Raw genomic sequence first — 10,956 nt, forward strand, 5'->3', positions numbered from 1 at the left:
GGTTCAATTTTGCTATTAGGATGTCTGATAGTCAGTCCAAAGGGGGGATAAATGACCACAGCTCATGTTTCATCACAGACTGATTTCATATTAAAGGGACTTCACATTTTTAATTTCAATGAATTAAGTACATGTATCATCAACACCATGTATTTCATACAGCAATAGGGAGAGGGTCTGGACCAAATAATAATGATCTGTAAAAGTGAGGGCAAAGGGGGAAAAGTGAAAGCAATACATTGCCAGCCATCCAAGGTCATGCACTATACAATCATAGCCATCGTAAGCAACCTGTTGGCCTTATATAACGTGCACTCATCGCAAGAAATCTGTTGCCCTCAGATCGGTTTTTGAGAGTGCAGTCATATACAAAACCTAGATGAGGTGGGAGGTGGGGGGAGGATTTGACAAATTGAACACACAACCTTTGGAGTTTTTCTACTCTTTATTTCAAAGACTATGGAAAAGGAAGTCTGGAACATAAAAAAAGTCAACAAAAACTTTGCATTATGACAAGTAGACATCTTGGACTTCAGTATAAAGTCATCACATTATGACCACTTTATTTGTATCTTGGTCTTATGAAACAACACAACAGGAACATACTGAAGGCATCATTTTTTTCCTCTGAATACAACAAAAAGTTTTCACTGACATGATTATTAAACCTTATTTTCATTTATTTTTTTATCAAGAGACAAATATTTCATACATAAAGCATACACTGATACAACACTAAAGACTTCCTTCAAATGTAATAAACTATACAGAGACATTGGGAAAAAATTAAGTCAAGCTTTTAAAAATTGTGCACTTTAAAGTCAAAGCCACAAGAAGAACAACAGTGAAACTAAAACTCTCTTCTATGGTATTTATCTGGATCTATAAATGATGTCACGACGATACGATTATTAAACTTTCGTCCTGCCAAAGCATTCTGGGCCTTCTGACTTTCAAGAATGTTACTGAACTCAACAAAGATCTGAAATGAAAATAAAAACATTGTATTTAGTAAGTTATATAGTCACCAACAATTTAATCCAGTGTTTAAATATTTCATTGAAATAAGGCCTTTTAGGAAACTGAATAAATTTTACCATTCATTCATTCATTCATTCATTCATTCATTCATTCAAAAAATAAGGGCACCGTCACTCTTTCATTGAGAAGTGTATCAGACATGATACCCCCACATGGCAAGGGTATTAAAAGATTTGTTGTTGGTACTCATGTTAGTCCTTTGGCTCAATGAGTTATGAATGATGAAAGGAGTTTTGAAACAACAAATCTTATTCGCAAGAAAATGCACTTTGATGTTGTCAGTCGGTTTGTTAGTAACTAATGTAGTTTTAATTGCTCAATTGGTAGAGAAGTGACTGATGATATTTATTACGGAGTGTACACGTACACAGTGGTGTATCTTTCAGTGTTGGCAAATATTCATTTTATTTGAAATACACGTTAAATTCTATATGATATAAGATGTATTAAGATACTATCTGTATAATTTCTACTTCACAAAACTATGCATGAATCAATAGATAAGGGAACTAACCTTGCCACATCCTGGTACATCAACTCCATCAATAGGCCGAGGTATTTCAATACTGCGTACCATACCATACTTGCTACATTCCTGTCGTACATCTTCCACAATTTCTTCATACTCCTCCTCGTCCTGCAATTCATCTGGAGTCACCATGTTCATCAAACACAATACATCAGTTGCAGGACCTTCTGGTTGTGAGGAAAGGTTCAACCCTGGTACCTGGATATTGACAGCTGCTTGCATGGCCTGAACAAGATTGACAAAATGAGACCCTGGATTGCACACTATTGTCTGAATTAGTCATCTCTACCACCTTCTTATCTTTTACGCATTGCAGGTTGTCTTGAAAACTACACTTAAATAAAACATTGCAAAAATGTGAAAATCCACAATATGCTATTTTCAGTTGTTTCCAATGAACTGAGAAAGTGCATTTCCAACTATGTGAACACTACTATGTACATTGTATAAGTGAATCCTTACCAGACATTGTATTGATTCAATATAAGTATCAATAACCAAGAATGTGTGGCTCCATTACATGTAATATTTAATATGCATAAAATTGACAGTTTGCAGTCAAAAGTTCTCAGCTTATCAAATTATGTTGCATGTATAGATTAAATTTCAAATTCTCTTCAATATGTATACCTTGACTACCACCACTTCAGTAATCGACAACTGGCTGATTCAGTAAGAAACTATTTGTAATACTTACGGCAGCTTGTGTGGCATTCTTGGCACCAACACTAGCCCTTTGTACAATCAGCTTCTTGTCTCCTAGCTGCATACCATTCAGTCCAGCAATAGCCTGTACACATAAAGCATGGCAAATTTATTAACTTTGCAGATACTTGATACATGACTTTACACCATAAATATCAGTTGAAGGAAAGATGTACTTGATACACATACTCTTTAAATCACTGACAATTGAAGTAGGCTTTACATGATTTTGATTTTAAAGTATGCTCCCCAAATGCTTCAGGCATCTTCATCAGTATTCATGAACAGTGTTTACAATGTGACAAGGAAGACATCTTTATCAATGTTCCGGCCATGCACAGAAACTGGCTAATATCAGCAAGATGGTAGTATTTGTAATACATTTGACTTTTTGATAATGAACAGATGACATCTAGAAAAGTAACATTTATGATTACAACAGACTACTTATGCTAGGTCAAAATAGAACACAATTATGGACTTCTTCTGCAGTGTCTATGTACAGCACTCAGAGTAGGAGAGTCATGGGACAAGTTCATGATAAATGTCATAAGTAATCCCTTAGCTAGCCTGTCCACAGTGCTGGAGCTGTGGCTGCACTAACTGTCATCTACTGTGAGAGATAGCATAGTCACAGATCTCCATGAACTGGCTAGTTAACAAATCACTAACAGCTTTTATCCTGAACTTGCCTATGGTGTCGACCAAGAAGTGAAATCATTGTCATTTCTATGATACGTCTAAAGTGGTAAAATTCCACTTGCCTGATCCGTCATATTGTAGTCAATATATTCACAGAATGCATAGCCTTTAGATAACGATGTAGCACTGTCTTTTACCAAGTTGAATGCTTTTAACTCTCCAAAAGACGTCAACAGCTCTTTCACCTGCAATCAATGAAGAACAAATTTGAATCAGACATGGTGAACACACAAGAGTTGGAACTACCCCCTCAATATGGGCACTTGCTAATCCTACCAAGCATTAGTACATGTTTGAATAATTCATATCAGGTTCAAAAATTTAGTTTGGATTGATATGATGTTAAGTAGTCTGATTAAAATGTAGATTGTAATCAAAATTTTGAACTCGTCTTTTCAAGTTTTCATTTTTTTATATAGCTTATGAAGTGGATATTGTTACTTACTGCTACCATATTCAACACTTCTGTACAAGAGCTGTCGTAGTCAACAGCAGTGAAGCAGGATTTAACCTCCAGTACTAGAATGAAGATTTCTGCATACATGCATGGATACCACAATCACAGCATACCTGACACACCAAGGCACACATCCCATCACACCACACCACACCATACCATACTACTCAAAACATTTATTATAAGTTCTAACACCATGGTATAATACATGTAGCTGACAATACATTTATATCAGTTGTTGCCTTGAAGTACTGGTAATCACAATCAGAGTGGCCATGTAAGCAGAACCCGGTTTTGGACTTCCCACTAAAAATATGGAATGGAATTTGGAAAACTCTGAGAGCTACAAGATGTCCTTCCTTTCTGTTACAAGGGTTCTAACACCCTTGTCAAAAATATCGATAACATTTTATTTCAATATTTGCAGTTCGTGTTCTAACACTGTAGAAGTATTACTGTCAACTACCTTCCATCATGGTGTTTGAACTTATTATACCACTCTTACATTTAATGGTACATAACTGCCTCGTGTCAGACTTGGCCGTATCCTTAATTGTCTTTTGCTTTGTGATTTATTTTTTTTGATAGTGTGAAAGATTGTTCACTTTTAAAAGGTCATGAAGTGATGTAATTTCCATTTTGGACAACTACAACAATCAAGTCAATTTCTTGAGTGATGTGTAGTGTTTGTTAATCTATCTCTTTGAATACATCTTCCCAATAAAATGTAGCCTTCTAAGTACAGTGTACAGTGACATACTGCAAACCAAAACAACAAATAGGCAGTCTTACTTTCACATTCTTCCTATAAAGTCAGTTTTATGCTATCACATGGATATTTAACTCCAATATCCTGTGGTTCATCAACCTCCCTGTTTCATGGTATAATTGTAACAACTTTCATGAAATCTTGGGCTTTAAAATCTAACAGTACCATCTGGTACAGAACTCATTTAATCAAATGTTGGGATTCAGTCACCGTTTATAAATCTCAGCAAAATATATGAACTGCATCCATTGTTTTACTTGCCAGTTTTACAGTAAGAAGGGTGAAAGGAGAGTGTATAGCTGAATTGAAATCAGTCTATGCAATAGCCATGTATTGAATGCTTAAAATGATCAAAGGCATGTTTCTTGGGTTTAACCATGAAATTTAAAAGAAACTCAAATTCTTCACCTTTGACCCATCATTGTCATTATGATACTGTCACCAGAGGGCATACTTTATGGGGAAACGTATACCATAGATAAATTAAACAGCAGGCTCTAATCTGACAAGAGACTGGCCTAGTTAAGCTGTGCAGGTAAACAGTGGTGCCCCATAAAGCACATATGACTTCCAACAATCCATCACACGCTAACCACTAAGACTACCAACAAACCCGATCTAGAGTTTTCTGGGACAAGTCCTTGGCTGAATTGGCAGGGCTTCTAATAGCATCTGAATTGTGACCACCATTCATCATTCACTTAATCAGTGCATATTGTAACTTGCCTGATATCACCTTCATATGGTTGTAGAAGTGTGGTAGCACATTCACAACTTTTTTTAGGAACACTAGGTGGGATACTTATTATCCCGGACCCCTTAGCTAGGGAATAAAATGTGTGGAGAGAAGCAAAAGGAAAGGGAAAAAACAGAATGTCAGTATGGTTGGTTCATAAATTTTCCTACTTTTTTATTATTTTTAGTTTCCATGGAAGACAATTTTAGTGATTGAATTAAGACTTCCATACCGACTTTTGAGTTTATGATAAGATTTCTGACCCTGAAAGAAATCATTTTATGGCGAACAAACTTGCAGATGTCATGAAACATGCTCTGTTCTAATATTGATTTTGCTTTTGTGAAATTATCTGGAGTTTTCAAGATGCTAAACAAAATAAGGCAATTTGATGTAATTTTTTATGACGAGTGCCTTGAAGCTGAAATAAAGGTCCTAAAAAACAAACTATTCAGACCTAGAAATAAAAACACCTGAAAACAAGGGGGCAGAAAAATTGTGTGCTGAAACAAAAAATTTTGCTGTAGGAAAAGACCTCTTGCCATTGCACCTCATCTTTAAATACCTGAAATGGGGGGGGGATTGCTGAAAAGCAAGGCCATTTTTTTTTTATCCTATGACGCGATTACCAAGCCCTACCCATACACAACCTTCAACCGAGTTAAACTGAAAGACAACCAACACATCCACACATTCCTGTGAAGTAATACTACTTGTACTGATAGAAAAGCAAACGGCAACACTCTCCCTACCTGCAACATAAACACAGCTGATAGGTGTTATTCCAGGGGTTCTTCATGTTACCCTGCTGAATTCTGACTTACCTGATCTTCATTCAAGTAATTTGGCAGACCACCAATAAAAATTTTGTGAGCAGAGTCCGGTACAACTGTTGATACCACTCCTGTGAAGAAAAAAGGGTACCATTTTAGAACCTCAAAGTCATAAATCAATCAATTGTGTACTTGATTCACATGAAAATATAGACAAACTGAATATGCCGTTGTAGAAATCTGTTCCATTTCTGATAGTGTAAGGAGAACCTTGTACTCCTGTTTAAGAACTTGTATGGAGAAATTCAAGGTATACTTGTTATTACAGCCGGAGTCCATATCTTCAGTTTTAACCAGAGATGGCAAAAGGACTTGTGTTGTTACAACACTGCAACAAACCATAACTTATTTCAAACTCTGACAACATTTCAATCACAAGATATTTATGCAAGTAAAGCGTACCTGGTACATGGACACTTGGAGTTTCTGCCATTCCCGGTACAGGTTGATAGTCTTTTGGACGACGGATCTTGAGGGATTGTCCTTGAAATAGTATTCCATCAAATGCCATGGCTTGAGTGGTCTCGTCCACTGAACGGAACTAACAAAAATATCAAAGATATCACAATTTTGCACACTGAATATTTCAAATGAGTAGATTTGGCAATGTTTGACAACGAACCTGACAGGATGCTTTGCAAAATCTGATGATCTATTCATCATAAATAGTAATGGAAATAATTCAACAAATGACAATCGCTAGAATTATAAAGTTTTCATAGCAACAGGCAGTTCAACTTTCAAGAGAATATTAAACCTTTGATTGCTACTTGTACCATGTTGGCAAAAAGTGAATTCATCTCGGAGGTGGAGATATACTTACTTCAAGGAATGCAAAGTTTTTATTCAGATCTATCTGTACTGCCAAAACTGGGTTGCCTGGGGCCTGTGCTATGGCAAATTGTCGCATCTGAGTATTGAAGAAGTCCATCATGGCCTCCTGTATGATGACAGAAGAAAAGACTGCATGATTAGGGATTACATACTGCCATGTTTGTTAAGCTTTGCGTTTGAAAAAAGCCACTGGTTCTTGAGATATTGATGATAGGACAGAGTGAGACAGATGTGTAGCATCTCCCAGCTCCAACTTTCAGATCTAGAAGTGTTGTACATCAGCTAACATTAACAAGGATTTCAATTAAATAGACTTATGTATAGATAAAAACACAAGTGGAGTTATGCCGATTAGACACTTTATCCTAGAAAAGATGGTCTAGTTGGTATAAAAATAGACAACTACATAATGTTTACCTCTGTGACTCCAAACGGGATGTTTCCAACATACAACCGTCTTGCCTGTCTAGTCATTTGACTTCCAACAATAGGCATGTTTGAACTGGCAGCAGCTTGAGCCATTTGTGTCACTACAGCAGTAGCTGGTATTTGACCTGCAGCTGAAAAACATACCATCACGACTTTGTTAGGTAATGTCCCATGTATACCTGGATGAAAAGCACTATTTAATTGTTCATTTTCTACTAATGCTATGCGTGCATGTCTTTGAAGATAACAACAATAAGAAGGTTGTTCATGGAAATTTCCACTTTTCACAAAACTCATCTTAGAGAGGAATTCACATGTGGTGAATGGTTGATGAAAATCATGGTTTTCATGCGAAGACAAACTGATGCACTATTGTGAAGTCTCTGAACAAGAACTTAAAGTAACTTGTCACTCTCCTAATTCATTTGGAATGTTAAGTCACCAGTGAAAATCTGTCCAAATCAGATATGCTACCATGAAATTTATGTAACTGACATTTAAGAGATACTTCAAAATCTAAAAGTTTTCACCCCACCCCACCCCATTTTAGCTGTCAGTTTCATTTCTTGTATCTTCACTAAAGGCAAAATATGGACAAACAGTTATCATCAGAATTTTAGCATATCTTGGGGAACTGTGTGAGTGATAGTAAACAAGGAAACAAAAGTACACTTCACGGATGCAATCAAAACTTACAATGGAATCAATGTGTAGAAATATTTGTTTTCCAGGGCATCTAATGGATTTTATTAGTTGTATTGTCCAACCCTGGCATCTTATGTTCATATGATCACTTATTTTATTAGGCTGTGCGATCAATGTCCAGATATTTTAATTCTCAGTATAGTGGGAAGCTATATACACAGTAACATACTTATGAAATGGGAGAGCAGGAAGGAACAAATAATCCACAAATATATCATATATGGTGTAATATAACCCGATGATTCCAACTTTGTCAAAATATGAACCCTATGAATTTTCTGTACTAGCACATGGTAATCAAACAAGTCTGCTTTATAACATGAAAATAGACCGTTTTAAAGCGCATCTTGTATGAGCACTGTATATCTCATTGGCTTTAGGTGAATCAATGAATGATTGTATCAGAAAACTATACATTATCATAAAAAAGTATACAAAATAAATGATTGCTTCAAATATAAATGTGTGGATAAAAATGAAGACCCTGAATTATCTTTGGCAAAAAACAACAAAAAAACAATAACATAAAACCACAAACAGTATATAGGTTTAAAGCAGAAACTCTTCCAAATGCCTTTTGAAACACTTTACACTTTTGTTTTTAACCCCTCCCCCTCCACCCCCTGCCAAAAAAAAAAAAAAAAAATTGAAAACAAAACAAAAACAGCTTGTTAATAACACTTGAAGTAAATGAATGGATGACATAGGTTTAAATGTTTATGGCTCCAGTCATACTTACTTAGACTGTCGACAGTCGTCGTGCCTTTTTGATCTTAAATGAAAAATATAAAACCATGTTAATTTATGGGCACAGGGGTAATTGATTTGTGCCTTCTAATATTAGAATGCCATTGCAGATCACAGAGGCACGAACGACTGTTTGGAGCAGCTTACGTGGCAATACTATACATATCATTCCTTAAACATTGTCACAACTTTTGATTGCAAAATATACATACGTGCATGAGGACGAGACTTAGTCTACTAAGAATGAAATCTAGCAGTGTTTTTGTTCTGGTCAGAAACAACCTGACATGGCAAGGGCAAGATAGAATTCACATCCTATGCATTTCAAGTGTATACTCAAGAGCTAATTGTTTTGTTGACTTGGTAACACTGGTAAGTTTTCACAGACAGACTACTTTGCTAAAATGTCAAGAAAATTGCAAATATCCTGTTTTCATCAGGACATTGTTAAACTGCAATTGGTCATGGAATCCTTTTCATAGGTTAGGTACACTTAATTTCACAACCATACCATCAAGAGCAAGAACACTGCCAGGGGGTGAACTACTTCTAAACTTTATCTTATGTGCTTCAGGATAGCCATGCTTCTTGAACAAAAAGAGAACTTACTTTGCATTGCTTTGTAATTAATTGGCAACACGTGTTCAAATCCAGGGGGGGCAACATCCCAATACAGAAAGGGCTTCTTTCTTTTCCTACGAGGAGAGCGACTGTGTTGGGAAGGGAAAATATAATGTACATGAACATTATTTTGAGAAATGAATAGCCATATCATGTAAATCCACTATTAATAAGATTTTGAAGATGAGCAAAGATTTGTGGACAGGTATGTACATTATTAAAAATATCAAGCTATACGATATTTTGAAGTATGGAAGTATCAATATTTCTGGCAATAAAGATATCTTTCTGTGACTATCTCCTTTTTTTGATTTCTCTTATGAATATAGATATATGTATGTACTTAAGTGTTAACAATCAAGTGTTTGCAGCAATTATCAAACACAGGCAACATCATAATTCAAAAAGAAAAAGATATTCTGGATTTAAGTGCGTATTCTTCAAATTGACCAACAAGTTTGAGACACAAACCTTCTCCTTCGCCTATCTTTATCTCTGCTGCGACTACGACTACGTCGTCTTCTTTCTCTTTCTCTACTTCGGCTTCTACTTCTCCTTGCATTTCTCTCTCGACTACGACTTCTGCTCCTACTCCTGTGTCGTTCTCTACTCCGACTTCGCCTCCTCCTAGAGGGACGCTCTTTGTCTGAAAACAACCATTTCAAAATCAAATTGTCACATTTTGAGTCAATCTGTTTCCAGGTCATATGCAGCCCCAATGTACTGCTTTATTGACTGTTACAAGAAGTCACTTGAAGAAAATACACTATACTCAGTAACTACACATGACAACTGATAAAAATATACTTTGCACATTTTGTTGAGAATGGGGGTTACTAACAACGGACCATGTTGCAAAAACTGATCAATATATGGACACGGTATGGAAAACATACATAAATGTTCACCGGATATACGTTGACTCAATGTTGAGAAGCCATACAATTTACTAGTTTATCCCATGGTAAAGTTGTCTTGTTATTACGACACGTTATCAGTGTATCACTTTATTTATCACATTCTGAGCAAATCTCCAATAACTCTTTCGATTAACATGACAGGAAAGAAAGTAGCCTACGTAAGACAGGTAATCATAGCAATTTTTGGGTGTGTGTTGTAATGTCAGAAATGAGTACAAAAGAACTGCCGAACTAATCGAGTATGCATGTCTGCAAAATTTGTCAACTTCATCGAATAGGGGGCATTTAAAACTAAATAAAGCAACAGAAAAATACAATTCACACGTTTGTGAGATAAAAAGGCAAAACTATATTTTCAAATGAACATCTGAGGTCGGAAAACCAAATGCTGTAAAATGGTAAAGTTTGACTCCATGAAGCTTGTAGCACGCGGGAGAAGCTAAGTTATGACTTATGTTGTGTGGCTTGCACGACGCCATCGCTTTTTGTGTTCTAAAGAAACCCTAAAGGCATTCTTACATTTCTATTTTCAAAACAATTCCTGTTACCTAAGAATGACTGGAGAAATTAATGGCTATGTAGCAGACACTGAAAATAATACATTAATTTCTACATTCAACATAATGAGCATTTGCCTCGGAGAGCATCATTCTAGCTTCATTTGCATAGCCATTGCAATGCAACACATTTTTTACAGGCCAATTTTAGTTTTTCTGACTGAACTGACGGTAAAATTTCGTCCATAGAATATAATAACACCTAACAAGGTACCTCTCTCACCGTTTCTTTCCATCTCCTTTTAGCTTACACCATCTGGAGTCTTTCTGTAAATGCAAAGAATAAATGTGAAGAAACGACAAAAAAAGGCAGCGTGCAATATGGCTTCTCAGTTGAATTACCCACAATGATTTGCGACAGCAAGTATCCC

At 36.0% G+C, this 10,956-nt stretch overlaps 1 protein-coding gene across 3 annotated transcripts; it reads right to left on the reverse strand.

Moving 5' to 3' along the window:
* Positions 1-447: 447 nt before the first annotated feature.
* LOC144434780 (splicing factor U2AF 50 kDa subunit-like) lies at positions 448-10,928 on the reverse strand. Of its 3 annotated transcripts, none has more exons than XM_078123275.1 (12): positions 10,800-10,928; positions 9,580-9,754; positions 9,097-9,197; positions 8,480-8,512; positions 7,024-7,166; positions 6,596-6,712; positions 6,175-6,313; positions 5,764-5,843; positions 3,040-3,162; positions 2,268-2,360; positions 1,556-1,795; positions 448-982 (listed from the first exon to the last, which is right to left on the reverse strand). In XM_078123275.1, exons 1-12 carry the CDS (start codon positions 10,819-10,821, stop codon positions 851-853), a joined length of 1,398 nt encoding a protein of 465 aa, XP_077979401.1. In that variant the 5' UTR covers positions 10,822-10,928; the 3' UTR covers positions 448-850. The 3 variants fall into 3 exon arrangements, with proteins under 3 accessions (XP_077979401.1, XP_077979403.1, XP_077979402.1); XM_078123276.1 differs by having other exon boundaries at positions 449-982; positions 10,809-10,928; XM_078123277.1 differs by lacking the exon at positions 8,480-8,512.
* Positions 10,929-10,956: the final 28 nt, after the last annotated feature.

This window comes from Glandiceps talaboti, chromosome 5, assembly GCF_964340395.1.
Source record: "Glandiceps talaboti chromosome 5, keGlaTala1.1, whole genome shotgun sequence".
In the NCBI taxonomy this organism is placed as follows: Eukaryota; Metazoa; Hemichordata; class Enteropneusta; family Spengelidae; genus Glandiceps; species Glandiceps talaboti.